Genomic DNA, 15,054 nt, shown 5'->3' on the forward strand with positions numbered 1-15,054 from the left:
CGACTAAATAGCAGTTTCGCTTTACAGGAAGGTTTTTCGCCCCCTGACTCCCTCTATCTACGCCACTATCTTATAGTACAATCTAACGTAAAATGTGTCAAAATATTTCCGCATCATTACAATAAAAAGCTGATATTTTATCTTCATTTTTACAGTTTTAATCTTTAATGTGATATAAACACTAAATAACTTTCATATTTCTAAATAAAGCTGCATTTAATCATTATTTTATCAGTTCTATAGACTTTTAACAATGGATGAAGCGCCGGGGGTTAAGGGCAGGTGCTGTGCAGGTCTTACACAAAAAGCAAACAGATGTGTGGATGCATGTCTAAAGAAAACAGTGGCTAAAATCAGCATATGCAAGATGTCCATTCAGAGCTGATAAAGAATTAGCTATGTAATTGATAATATCCTTCATGACCACAAAAAAGTATGGAAGAACTACTCGAGCATAGGCCATGGAGGAACTATCTCATATTCATCGCTTTGAATATTTTAAATGCTCAAATCACTCACAGCGCAAAAGGAACTGTACAAGAGGTTCACATTGACTCCAAATTTGAATGCAAAGCGTCGCATCGATTGAATTTGAAAGCTTCAAGTGAGATTCAGTGCGTCCAAAGATGTGCAAAAAATGAAAAATGCGAGCTATTGAATTACAATTATCAATGGAAGGAGAAAGGAAATGAAGAAAATTGCGAGATTTACATGCTTTCAAGGTATGACAGTTCTTGCAAAACAGCACCGAATGCAACGGGATGGAAAGCTGCTATCTATAACGTAAGTCTCATCATAATTTACTTAAACAAAATTAGGACTAAAGGTGCACAATGCCTCAGAATGCCTCAACGCGACCATTGGTACACGTCAAACTCATCAAAATAATAAAGTTAGAATAAAACTTGCGAAGATAAGTACAAGAATATAACCAAAACACAACGTTCTAAAGAATGAGAGCACCGATTTATGTAGAGATTTTCTCTTGAATGGCAAAGGTTATTTGTTCCAAACCGTAATTTTTGAGTTAACTCGCAAACCAACAGATTTTTCTATAAAAGTTTATGACTGTCAATTAAAGGTTTAAGCAATTGAAGCAATTGATGAATCTAAAAGTACAAATTTGTACCGATATAGAGAAATATCCTTTGCAAAGAAATCGGGTAGGATATTATGCCTTTGTTCTAAAAACCAATTCTAGTATAGCTTTATATGTTTAAAGCAAAATATTAAAATTAAGAGATAAAGAAAGCTCCTGGATACTCTTCTTTTGCGTGAATATTTCACCTCACTGTCATTTGTAGTAGCAACTCAATAGACAGAATCCAAATCAACAAAGAACCTTTGATATAACGGCGAATCGTGTTTGTTTTTATTTGATTTGTGACTTCCATTATAATGGTGATTCTGCTACAACCTAGTTACAAGGAATATTGAAGATGGCATGCTATTACATTGTCGATCAACAAAAACATTTTCTGGTGCTGTTTGAGAAACAAGACAACACTGCATTCTTTGGAGAAAAAAACCCATGTCATGCCTTGAATCGTGGTTTGATGGAAGCAAAAAGCTGCTTGATGATCAAATATAGTTTTGATAATAATCGTCATTGGTCTTCAGGAGGTTTTCATAAAATGATGACAATTATTATGAAGAAATGGTCGCATAATTCAAAACAAAAGATGAAAAATAATAACAAACATATCAAGCGAAGAACATGAACTAATTAGAAATCTTTTGAACCATCTAGACAAGTAGCCTACTGGGTGAATAAAATAATAAAGTAAGAAAAATGTCTATGATTTTCACATATAATAAGGTACAGATGCACTCCTAAAAGAATTAACAAAATAAAACTGTACATAAAAACTCTATTGTTTTTATGTATACAGGCTTTCGCAATCTTATTTTTGTTTCCATTGCAAAGGATTTTCTTTTTCAGGATACAGAAAAATGTCGTTATCTGAAGTTCAACTTTTGCTTTCCCTGCAACTGTGCTACAAATAATTGTGTGAAAGAAGAAACATCATCTTGCAAATGTGTTGCAGGTATGTCAGTCTCAAACTTTGCATTGAATGGTGAACTGAAGAGGAATCCACGATTAGAAATTGTAATTATACCTAGGATTGAAGTTGAAAAGAATTTAGACTTTCGCATTTTTGCAAGAATAATTGAAGACCTTCAGTATTCTTCAGTTAATTCTTACATTAATCCTCCATTCAATCTTTAATCTGAATCATCTTTAAATGAAACGCCAAAACGATAGAAAAACTGATACATAACATCAAATCTGTACATGAAGATGAAAATCCAGATTCAGATTGATAGAAAAAATATTGTGTATCAAAGTTTTTTTGCAGATACTCCGTCTTTGCCTACGTTTTTCGTTTCCTTTGAAAGCAAGCTGTCTGATCAAACAGTAGCATACGACAGGGGTGCAGATAAGCTAGGGAATTCGATTATCACGCTGAAAAGAGATGCCATGGTAGGGCCATCAGAAGGAAGGATTGGCAATGTTCTTCGTCTGGTTGGCATCGACCCTGCAGCTGTTGTTGGAAGTTTCGAATCACATCCTCTTAAGTACGTCTGGAATTTATTTGAACGTCAAATTGACAAAATATTTCCTTTACGCTTTTTTTATATAAGAACCAGATAATTTTTGCCGAGGCATGATGTTCTTAACTTTTTAATAATTTTAGGCTCAAATGTTTTTAAAATTGTTTTTATTTTAAAAGTGATTTTTGTAAATATTTGAGAAGTTACATACTGTATCTAGTTTAAAAATAAAGCAATGATTGCTAGTGTCTATGGACAAGCTCATCAACGTTTTTTTGTCAAGAGAATGTCGGTACAGTAGTTGAGTACTTGCGAATTTCAAAATGCGAATTGTTATTTTTTAAATTCTTCATCTGAAGGTGAGCATGTTCTAGCCTTGTTCTTATTTTTTGGGCAAATCGAGCCTCAGTGTTCTTATAAAGTGTCTTCTTACAAAAAAAAGTGTACTAGTATTCTCTTCATTAATTTAATGTAATTACAAAGAACCTATTGACAACACTACAATTTCATAAGGATTTAAGGCCTTTTTTACCTATGAAGCACTAACATTCCATGTATGCTTGGTAATTTGCTACTGGGAAAACATCTTCTAGTACTAATGTGTGCCTCATGCTAGCATCGATTTATTGGCTCATAGTACTATCCGTTTTGAAAATCAATGCACTGTTTGAGGCTGATATATAGCTTCATCTAGCTACTTGCAATAGCTAATTCAGTGAATGTGCGTTTTTATTTCAAATATGCTTCTGCCATATCTTTTACAGCAACCCTAATACTGGTTCAAGTACTTTTTCGTTTTGGATCAAACTTCTATCTGCCACGGTGGCTACTCAGACTGTTTTTGGTTCTGGCAAGACAAGCAGTAATACTGGATTTCTTATGAAGCTGAAAAACTACGGGAAAACTATCTACGCTGAAGGCATAACTGGTAATCGTTACAGAACTCTGTCATATAACATAGGAAATGCTTTGGAGAAGTGGACACATGTTGCAATGGTAGAACATGGAGATAGTGGTATGTTCGTTAGAAATGATAACATTGCGCTTTTTTAAGGGCCATTCCCATTGAATAAGTCAAATATTTGAAGCGGTACAAAAAACATGGTTTGAACTTTTATAACCACGTTTTTATGCGATGGTTAGAATGAGAGCTCAGGGAGGCGGGAATTATCAGGTTTCCTGTCGGCTGATTCTTTTGGATTTGTTTATATACAGCTACCAATAAAAAGTAGATCAGGACATTGCTTAACAACATGTCTGTCTGAATGTTGAACAGTGACCAGTGAATCATCAATATTGAATATTGTCTAGATAAGTCCAAATATTGTCTGCTAATAGAAGCAAATCGTTAACGTTTGTTTGATGACAAATGAATAACAGCTTTTGGAACATTAGTATATTCGTGCTATTTCAATCTCTAGAGCCAGGCCATAGAAATAGAACTAATAGCTAAAGAAATTATGCTTTTGTTGATTTTTGCAATGCAAATATTAATTGAGATTGCGGCTATGTCCCTAATGCAAAATCAACCTTTTTAATTTCTTGGTAAAACAACAGGTACAACTTCTGGCTTTAAGACATGTGCTTTAATAATGATTTCGGTTTTATTCCAGAATCTGATCTATTTGCTTAGATAAAATATCGTACCAAGAAATTTAGCCAATGTTTCCTTGATATGAAAGTAGCAGATTGAAATATGCAAAATAAGAGTGGAAATTTGCATCTGAAACAGCAATAGGTGATTTTTCTAAAAGAAATATTAGGAAATGAATGCTTTTTTGCTGGGTGTTATGTTATATATACTATGATTTCGCATAATGTAGCTCTTTTTTTAAAATTAGATGCTCAACTGAGGCTGTACGTGAATGGAATCCAGGTGGCCATATCTGGAGCACTAACAAGTGAAAGTGTCTCAACGACATTATACTCAAAATTGGCGCTTGGAGTGGACGAAGAGCTTTTTACTTTGAATGGCAAACACTACGGTTTGCACATCGACGACGTTGCTTATTGGTCAATGGTTCTGTCAGATGCAGAAATCAAGAACGTTATGAAAGGAGGTATGCTTGTGTTCAATAAGCCGTTTTCATTGATGTTTTCAATCAATTTCAGTTTGATTTATTTCAATTGAACTTTCCTTTGAACAACAAAATTCAATCTACTTTATTTCTACCTTTTTACATATGATTTAATTGTTAGAAAATAGCTAATGAGTGTACTTTGATTCAACCCAAGAGGTATGTAGGTAACATTTTTTAAAAATTTCTTTAATAAAAATAAAAACCCTATCCTGCGCTTTAATAAAAATTAGAACTAAAAACAGAATTACAGAGAAAAAGGAGAGACTAAAAAAAGTAAAAAAAATTAGTAAAACAATGTTTCGTTAACTTGTGAAATAAAACTACGAAATTGAACAACTGAGAATTTTCAGAAGCAGAAACAAAATACATTTGAAATAGGAGTATTGTCATGTTGATGCTACAATGTCTATAAGAGTTATTCACATTGATTTTGTTTGATATAGATTTTTACCGAATGCCTTGAAAACACAATGTTTCTTTTTTATCAGTTTAATGTAAATAACAGATATAAACCCATTTTTGCAGATTTTGCGAGCTGTTTGACGTAGCAGTCATCAACATCTGGACAAAAAAAGCCATCAATTTTAAGAGAAGATTATCACAGCTTTGGTAACATTGTCTATATGAAAAAATATTTATAGATTAAAGAATAAAGATTTCAGCTTGCCCCCTTAGCTAAGCATGACCCAAAAACCGTGGTTATTGTACATACTTAAAGTTTTCACTATTTTCTGTATATAGAGTTGATGTGTCAGATCTGAAATATAAATTAATACCAGAATCTATTAAACCATTAGAAGATGTGAAAAGAAGCATTTTAAGAGAAAAATTATCAACGCGTTGCGAACAGATCATCGATATAGTAATCGATATATTAGTACAGGGCTACTCAATTCATTGCATTCTCAGAGTGAAAACTCAGAGCTTTAATATCTTTAATGTACGTAATAGAAACTATAATTAGTAAACAAGCTACTGCAACAGCACTAGTTCATACAATATAACTAGTTCATGCAAATTGTGAAAATACTTCTTTGATGTAGTATTGATTTGAGTCTCTATAACAGCAATATCCTATTAATTCTTATGATATTGTGACTAGCAATGGTAGCTTATTAGGAACGCTATTAATAAGTAAAAAGTCTGGTTTAACCCTTTACAAATTTGCTATGTTAATACACTGCTGTTTTCTTTTTCTATTCTTCTTTATGTACAAATTTTGTCTCTTTAAAAAATTAATCATGCATTTATCGGGCATATCTATGGTATTTGAGAGACTACGTAGACATGATTCACTGGTCGCAATGATAGATTCTGTGATATTTATTTTGTCAAAATGCTATTAAGCCATTATACGCCCTTATTAAAAATTCGTCACAGTCGAAATCTGTTTTACTTTGCTTTATTTTATCTATTAGAGCTGAATCTATAATGCTTAGAATAATCTAACGGTGAGATTTGTTTAGCAACTTTTGTGTAAAGTATAATTATTGACGCCTGTAATATATATGCCTCTACGTTTGCTGCCGCTCTTTTATGCAAAATAGTTATGTCTTGCATCACATTTTTATTGGCCTTTGTAACTCCCGCTAAAAATGATTTTATATTTTCAACGCAGCTGCTAGCCTAGAATTTCTGGTTCCCTATTAATAAGGTTAACTTTCTGCTGCATCCTTTTTTGATCTCGATCTAAATGAAATTGGCATTGTAAACTTGTTGGTGTTATGAACAGCATAGAAACATTAACAAGATTAAATTGTTATAATACATTGGTCCAGAAATACGGGGAGGCACGAAGAATAATCATGATTACAAAATATTTAAACAAAGGCAATATGTGGGAAATTTATAAATTATGGAAGGATAGATTTAGGCATCTGCAATGCGGCATCTTTATTCATTGTTCAACAAATATTTTCACAAGGTATGGATATATTGTAAATAGGGAAACCAGGTCAGCAATGAATAAAGTATGGATATATCAAGCTGATATTTGTGATTGTTTGTTCACAATTGTTCATTATGCAGCAAAATAACCAAGCAGCTGCACACACTTAGGCCGTTGACGAGTTTCCCTTGGTATTCGTCAGGCCCATAAAAACTGGAGGCAGGGAGGGCAATGCAAAAATTGTGTTTAAAGATTTTATAAGCGCAGTTTGATCTGACAATATTTAGTAAGGCAGGTATAGAAAAAGCTATATTTCTATCCATGCCCCCTCACCCGCAAATCAAGTTTAGCTGTCTACGGACCTGTGTACATTCTTCAGGTCATGCATTCTTTTGCTTTGTTTTATAGTGGCTTTTCGTTACATAAAAACAGTTTGCTCTCAGTTAGCCTACTCTTTTTAATAACCTAGATCTACTCAATTCAGTAAAAAAGCCAATAAATTCTGGTAATATGCGAATATTTCTTCATATAATACAATGATAAAACTGCATAAATAAATTCAGTCAGAAATAACACATAGTCGCATCTTATATAAAAAAGACGATAAATACATATTTTTGTTATATATTTCGAATCAAAGAGATAACATCAGTGCTGTAGAAAGGATAGTATTGTAAGATTATCCAGTATATAACTACGAAAGAACACCCGAATTCGAACTTCAATACTCCATTTCGTATTCTCACCGATAACATAACATAACAAACCAGGCGCATGCCCAACATAACATAAATACGAGGCTAAAAACGTCACAAGTATTATTGGGAGCATCATTGTTTGAAAAATACAAACAAACTTGGTCATATATTGAAAACATAGTAGTCTCATAAGTTTTGGGGGGATGTGGGGGGAGGGGGGTCTTCCAAGAATACTAACAGCTAATAGGCCATAGATACCATGTTAAGGATATACAACAGCAAATTAAGAATTTTACACCACACAACGAGGTGCCCACATTTGAAACGTTGGCAGCTGCAATTCAGAAATTTCATATTTTTAAATGTTATTATTCGTCTACAAAGCCTCTGTAGTAATCTCCAGATTGAAATAACGTTGAGATCAGTATTGACAGCGAAAATATGCAATAGAATGATTTAATAAAAAATTAGTTTAATCGTAAACTTCATCTGCCTTCCCTATTCCTCGCCTTTTTCCATCATAATGAAAACATATCTAGTATATTGTTAGCTTTGCAATCAAAGTTCTTGGCCATATCACTGATTTGCCTCATATGAACCTTATTGTTTAGATACCATATCATTACCCATTTTTCTGGTAGCGACAAAAAAGAAAAGGAGGCTGTGTTTCTTTGTAAGTTCCTAAAAATAACAATATCTGCTTCTTGCTACAGTTTATGAGATATTTTCTGCAATATTCTATTACGGCACTACTAATCTTTCGGTATCTGAAGTATTAAAAAAATTCAGCATGATAAGATTTAAACTAATACCATCCATTTTGGGAAAGCCGTCTCTGGGTTAAGAAAACGTAAATTTTCAAAAAGTTTTTCAAAACTGGTGTTCAATCGAAATTGAGAACAGCTCTTAAACTAAAAACAAGGATGAACATAGCTGCTGTAGAATTTGCCAGCTTTAAGACAATATAAAAAACGTTGCCATCTAATGCATGAGTAGATCATTATAATAAATGTACCTCTCAGTTGTCAAAAACGTTTAATTACTTTGACAATACAAAAATCAAGAATCTCAAAGATACCGGGAAGAGGAGAAATGGTTTTATATCGATGTAATAAAAGTAATCAAAAAATGATAAAATATACTTTTTAAGGGGGATAACCTATGATTGAAAATTGAAAAGGCCAAGATTTTTATTCAAAAAAACGTGAAAAAGGTCATCATCGATATGATACAGAGGAACAACCAGCTGGCATTTATATGTTTAATATAAATCACAACTTTCACGACTGTTTTCCATTTTATCCATTTTAACGAGATAAATAGATCACACAGAATATAAAAGGATCAAATGAAAATAGAATTGACATCAAAAATAGCACAAAAGGAATTCATTTGAGTTTCCTGTAAGCCTCTTCTGTATAGTGTATATCATGACATGGCGAAGAAGCAGAATTAAGCAAAAACTCTCAGTGGACTTATACGGCAAAGTACTCATTCGCCTTCATCGAGAGGAAAACTTGAACATGTAGGTCTTTCACTAATAGCCATTATTTCATTGCATTTATTTCATTGCTTTGAATTTTCTTAAACATGTTATTTAGTGACAGACCTGGAACATGTTACGTAACTTGTAATTCCACAAACAGTGGCGTCACCAAAGGGGGGCGGGGTTGCAGTACTCCCCAACCAACAATTTGTCCGTCGGCACATTGAGGATTTTTGCCGGGCAAAAGAAGCCATTTTTGAACTCACCCTGGGACCTTTTTGCAACAATTGTATAGTATTAACTTTTCTGTTTTAGCTGAAGTATGGCACTGAAGTATGAACTTTGAAACAAAACGCCTAAAAGCAGCATATAAGAATATTTATCTTTTGACCACACCCTTTAAAAGTGAGACACGCCCTTTTTAATCGGCAAAAAGCACTGTTCACCTCTCCAAAAAATTTTCTTGACTTTGCCGCTGTCCACAAGGTCGACCGCTTTTGCCTGATTTAACACAAAGCAAAATTCAAGCTGTTTGCCTGTGCCACAACACACCTTACAGCCTCTCACTTTTATGTCTCTTTCAATCTTCAGACTATGTTTCTCAAGAAGAACTCGAGCTAGCAGTGGCAGTTACAAACCTTTTCTTCCTAGTCAATAAACGGGTGAGACCTCTTTTGAGCAGTGCTTTTGAGTGACAAAACGACCCATTAGTTCCCAATGGCAGAGGTTGTCTCATTTTGAAAAAGAGGCCGAATTAAAGCCCGTTATCACGTTCCGGATGTTTATCAACATCTGTGTAAGTTCCAAATTTCATAGTAACATGTCCCTTCATGACTAGATAAAAAAAGAAACATATTCATTGTGTCTTTTCTTGTTTTCTTAGAAATTAGAGAAAGTTTCTCGAGAATGAAAAACAAGAGGGTGATTGCAACTAAACACAAACAGACTTGCACCAGAAGCAACGAACTAAGTGATAACTGACACGGAATCGATGATCTAGTCAGGTTGCTAGATATCAAAAGAATAGCCTTGCTCGGGCCTTGCTTTTTTTATTAACAGCCTGACATTTGATGAGTTGAACCAGAAGCCCGTCTGTGCAACCAAAAAGGCAAAATGCATATTAGAGGCAAAAATTATGAGCAGCTTTGTATCAGATGCCATTTTCGTGTGTAACGTTGACAGGCCTATTCTGACGTAAATAAGAACAAGCATATGACAAAATGTTTAAACGCACAACTAAATCAATTCGTAAGAAAACTGGGACCGGCAACGAAATGTCCATTGACATATGCTTACTTGTTTACACGCTAGCATCACAAGCAAAACCTTTAAATAGTTTGTGCACAGTCATACACCATCTTGAGGTTCTTACCACCAAAACCATGGCTCTGAAGAATATCAAACAGGCCGTTATAACAAGAATCTTATGGCAAAGTGCGAATTCCCTTGCACATAAAAGTTGCATGATTCATGCAGAAGACAAGTGAGATCGTTTTTTGAAACATATGATGGCAATGCTATATCTAGAGGTCACATTTTTCTTGGTTTTCCACGGTAGAGTATGACTTCATTTTCTCCCAATGTTTATGCACACAATAATTTATTAGAGGTGCAAACGATTCAACCTAATTTAAAGCGATACAAACTTCATTGTTTATTCATGATAATTCAACATTAAATAATTAACGACATTCATAAAGTCTACTTTTCTGGATCGAAGAAAACAAAGTGTGTAAAAAACTTCTTCGGTTTATCAAGTGTTTGATGCATTTCAAGTTCTCTGCAGATTATATTATGCAGAGTAAATCAGTAAATATTTGACCTCCATCAGGTTCAAACTGCTCGTTAATAAGCTTTATAAACTATAAGCAGTGCATTAGATGGGAGGTGGTCAATAGTTATGTCAATAGCAAATTGTAATCATTTACATTTGTCATGATACTATAAAGTTTAATAGAAGCAACAGCTAAATCTCTCTCTTTCTCCTGATTAAAACAATTAAATATGACAGTGATTTTGAGTATTCGTGAGAAAAAGTCCAGAATATTCAAATTTGCTAAATTTTGTTAGCCATAACAAAGACAGATGTCTAATGGAATAACAGGATCGCTAAAGACTGGATAATAGGATCGCATTGGTTTAGGGTAACATTCCTGGTGAAGGAAAGATTATCTTTCTGATAACCTTTGGTCATTATCCAATGTATGTACTCTGCGAAGTGTTGGACGAGGTATACTTTATGATACCATGTTTCCCCTTTCCAGGTTGTGACATCCTTTGAAATCCAAACCCTTTGAAATCCAAATTTACTCTATTAATACTCAACTTTACTTTATTTTGGCAATAAAGTGATGTAGTATCGTCATGCTGGTGCCCAGAGTCTTATGCTAGAGCATAGTAGCTCTACATATACGCTTAAATGTTTTTCGATTCAGATTACTGTTGTTTTCTGTTTGACCAAAGTTATGATTTTCTGAATATTGATGCGATTTCATAAGAATCATGCCCTCGGACATGGTACATTGTGCTCTAGATATCAAATGAATATGATATGATGGGCATCTAGTGATTGTTATCTTTTGTCAATATAATTTTGCTGATTGAAATGCATCATATAAGACAAGCTTTTTGAAAATCAAACAGGCACCGCGGAGCGTTGAGAAAAGTGGGGGGTCTAAAAAAAGTGGGGAGGGGGGCTAAAACCGTATAAAAAAAGCCTTTACTAGTAGTTTATTACTCAATAACGAAATTTTTGCAAAAAAGTGGGGGGAACTAAAGTTCCCTCAGCCCCCTGCTCCGTGGTGCCTGTCAATGCCGTTTGAAGATCGAATTTGGCACAACTGGTTGTGTTGGTTTGAAGATATCTGTTTTTCTTTCACTTTCAATGCCCTGTTTAGTTCCCTCTCCTTCTCTGTCATTATCTTCTCAAAAACGGCTAAGCGACTCTAAATCTAAATAAACTGATATTTTCTTGCATCAAAACAGTCAGCTTTCCCTAAAATCAAATGCAGGTACAGAGGTTTCTTTAAGAGGAAGCAATATACGGACTAGTAGAGCTTACAATGGAATATTTTTGTAACCAGCTTTGCAAATATTTATAAACAAGATTGAAATTTAGGGCATTTGCTTCCAGCTTTGTTTCAATAGCACTTCAGATTCAAAGACCTTGTTTCTATTGAATATGCTTCTTTGTTGATATTGATACCCCTTCAGTGACTAAAAATGCCTGCCAAAACTACTTGCATAGCCCAAGCAGTTTCAGTTGCCTTCTTTACCTAAAAATATGTCGAAAATACACCCAAGCCATCCTAGTTTCATCAATACAGGTTATACTCAATCAGTGCATTTCTATAGAAATAACTAAACATGTTTTCAAAGGGGAGAGGGAAACCAACTAGTAGGCATGACAAAAATGCTGCCGGTGTTCTATGACTATTTGTAGATGGCCACTTTTGTATTACAAGTGTATTTCCAATACACTTTATCTTAGAGTGATATACAAGAGCCAAATTCTTCTTTAAAAGGGTCCTTCAGAAAAATCAAGCCATAACCTTCATAATATAAGGCTCTTGCGGTTATGTTTTCTAATTACAAGGAGAATAGATGGCTGTTTACAAGATCATTGATTGCAGTAACTGTATCGGTCAAACTTTTTTATAGAAAACAGTTTGAATCTTGATCTTTTATTTGAAATCTTTTTCTTACATTGAAAATACTTTTCAAAGAGCACCCACTTTAATGAAAATATTCAGGCTCAGAAAGACCAAATGTTTTGAATATAATAATAATAATATTTCTCAACATCAGCTCGCATTTTTGTGTCTCATTTTTCAACATTGCCTGCGATGTTCATAACAGAGAGACTCACATGACTGAAATACCTCATCTTTTCAAAGAGCGTGGTTTCTATCTGAGGGAGGGTGATGTTCCCTTGAACCAACATTTTAGGAATATTGAGGCTGGACAAAATCTTTAGTATAAAAAAGGGTGCATGGTAGTTGGCACTAGCTTTTATAAAGCGTTAAGATAACTTAGTCTCTAAATCTGAAATAGATAAAAGCAGCATAATCAAAATATATGTGTTGTTTGCCAATTGATCTGCAATCCCAAACTCAGCCTACACCGTTTTTTGATATACATACAAACATATAACTAATTTTCTCGCCTGTACACCCAAAACCGCTTGCGTGCTGAATTATCCCACGATGCAACTCACATACTGCACAGGGCCTGGTTTTTATGTACGGAGAATGAGTATTTCGAGTCATAGCGGCTTTCGATGATTCCAAGATCTAGTTGCTTGGCTCCAAATCGAGAAAGACTAATGCTACTCACGAATCGCATTTGTTATGAATTTAGATTATCCCATAAGGGTAAACATGCAATTTGCAGTGAATGAAGCCGCTTGTAACGTTTTTTAAATGTAGATACTGGATGGACCCCCAACAGGAGCCAACCTTGCGCAATGAACTATTATTGAAATTAATTTAAGCAATAAAGCGCTGCAGCCTTTTTTGGATAGGGTTTGCATTGAATCGTATGGCCATTGGACAGCAAAAAACAGTGTCTTTTGGAACTGTTAACCATACCAAAGCTGATCGGTTAACGAAATAGTCAGTTTGAAACGATACTCGTGGAAAGCGGAAAATGGTTCCAAACTAGTTTGGGTAGGAAGCGAGCAAGCATTGGCGTTTTCGACTTGGCCTAACTAGTAAATATGCTTTTTGTTCCAATGATCTTTATCTTTGTTTCCACTGCAGTGGCGACCTTCAACTTGTTTAATGTTGCGAATCAAAATGGATGCAAGAAACATTTACATATGTAGATATACATTTCATAACTTAACATTTCCATCTATTTTCTGACATTTTATGCTCTGAATATGTCAGACAAAAAGCTGAAGTATGCCTTTAAATACTTGCTCTCTTCGAAGCGATTCTTTTAGTCTTTCCATTCCATTTTGATTTTTTTGCAACCAAGGTGTAATCACAATATCTGAGAATTGTCAACAATGATTCTAACAAAATGCAAAATCTACGTTTTCATATCCAGGTTTCAATTCATTGAGTCATTAAGGAGATGGCAGTAAACAGATATTTTCTTGAAAGAGTAAAAGCCCGCTTCCTTTGAAATGAGCTCCAGACTTTAGTGTAGCATGTGCTTCCCCGGAACTGATTGTTAATGTATGTAATTTATTAATTTCATCGTCTCTATCTGAATCTTTGTACTCTGTTGTTTGTACAGTTTGTCTGTTGTTCTGTCTTGATGTGTTGATTAACAAACTGCGATGTTGTATAGAATGATTAGATCTAGATTGTAAAGATCAGTTGTTGGATTGAATATGAACATGAGCTTGTATTTGTCTTCCTCGCTACATTTGTTACATCTGTATTAATAAACATACAATTTCATTATTGATGTCCTACAGTTCGGTTTTACGACTTTTGGAAAGAAATGGCGATGTTAACATCAGCTCTTCCAAGTTGAAACGTCTACTATATTAACGGCTAGGCATTTCCTTTAAACAGAACCCTTCGGAACTGTTCTAAGTTCTGAACGTAACTGCTAGCCGTACCAAAAAGAAGTGACCTAGGAAAAGTTGCATTTGGACAAGTTGCAAAATTTTCTCGTGTGTTTAAACTGGTAGAAAGGTTCCAAATAAACATGTGTTTAAACTGGTAGGGAGGTTCCAAATGAACTAACACGATGACCTATACAAAGTTGCATTTTGTACAGTATTGTACTGTATTTCTACTGTATTTGTACTGTATTCTATTGTATTGTGCTGTATTGTGCTGTATTGTGCTGTATTGTGCTGTATTGTGCTGTATTGTGCTGTATTGTGCTGTATTGTGTATTTATAGTGTATTTATAGCGTTACGTTTTGGAATATTTGTAATGTTGGGTGTGGAGGCAACTCGATAACGTTTTGTTTTTTGCCTCCACCTCAACAATGATCAATTTTTTTGCACTTGTTTTTATTGTGATAAAAAAATTACCACGGATAGGATACAAGGCTTTTTGAAAACTCGTTATAAAGCTATTACATGATTCATTTTAGAGGTTATAATCTCATTATGATATACGGCTTTGTATGCCCTTTTGAGAAGTTATTTCAGAATTCCAAATTGAACCTGTCTCTTTTAAATAGGTACTGCAACTTTTGAGCATTGCGTTTCAAAGACCCTAGCTTAAGCAGCATTAAACAAATACTCATATTCAACAAAAGAAGGCACGTCACACAGCGCTTATCTACAGCCTGGAAACAATACGAAGGAAATTTCTACCTCGGCTATCAAATATTTTTGCATAAGAGACATCAGTAAAGAGGCCACTCAAACAAGG

The 15,054-nt window shown here is 34.4% G+C and overlaps 1 protein-coding gene across 1 annotated transcript; it reads left to right on the forward strand.

The window, feature by feature from the left end:
* Nucleotides 1-291: 291 nt before the first annotated feature.
* Nucleotides 292-6,301, forward strand: LOC135690998 (uncharacterized). Its single transcript, XM_065208711.2, has 6 exons — nucleotides 292-783; nucleotides 1,943-2,048; nucleotides 2,361-2,580; nucleotides 3,321-3,571; nucleotides 4,398-4,616; nucleotides 5,163-6,301. The coding sequence occupies exons 1-6, from the start codon at nucleotides 436-438 to the stop codon at nucleotides 5,183-5,185; spliced, it is 1,167 nt and encodes a 388-aa protein (XP_065064783.2). The 5' UTR covers nucleotides 292-435; the 3' UTR covers nucleotides 5,186-6,301.
* The last annotated feature ends 8,753 nt before the right edge of the window (nucleotides 6,302-15,054 follow it).

Source organism: Rhopilema esculentum, chromosome 4 (assembly GCF_057945365.1).
Source record: "Rhopilema esculentum isolate cy_ngs chromosome 4, ASM5794536v1, whole genome shotgun sequence".
Classification (NCBI taxonomy): domain Eukaryota; kingdom Metazoa; phylum Cnidaria; class Scyphozoa; order Rhizostomeae; family Rhizostomatidae; genus Rhopilema; species Rhopilema esculentum.

Excerpts from the sequence above, each read along its gene's own strand:
- LOC135690998 (XM_065208711.2), top strand. The coding sequence starts at position 436 with ATGGAAGAACTACTCGAGCATAGGCCATGGAGGAACTATCTCATATTC. Across the intron at positions 784-1,942 it reads GGAAAGCTGCTATCTATAAC|GATACAGAAAAATGTCGTTA; the intron begins GTAAGTCTCATC and ends TTTCTTTTTCAG. Across the intron at positions 2,581-3,320 it reads TTCGAATCACATCCTCTTAA|CAACCCTAATACTGGTTCAA; the intron begins GTACGTCTGGAA and ends TATCTTTTACAG.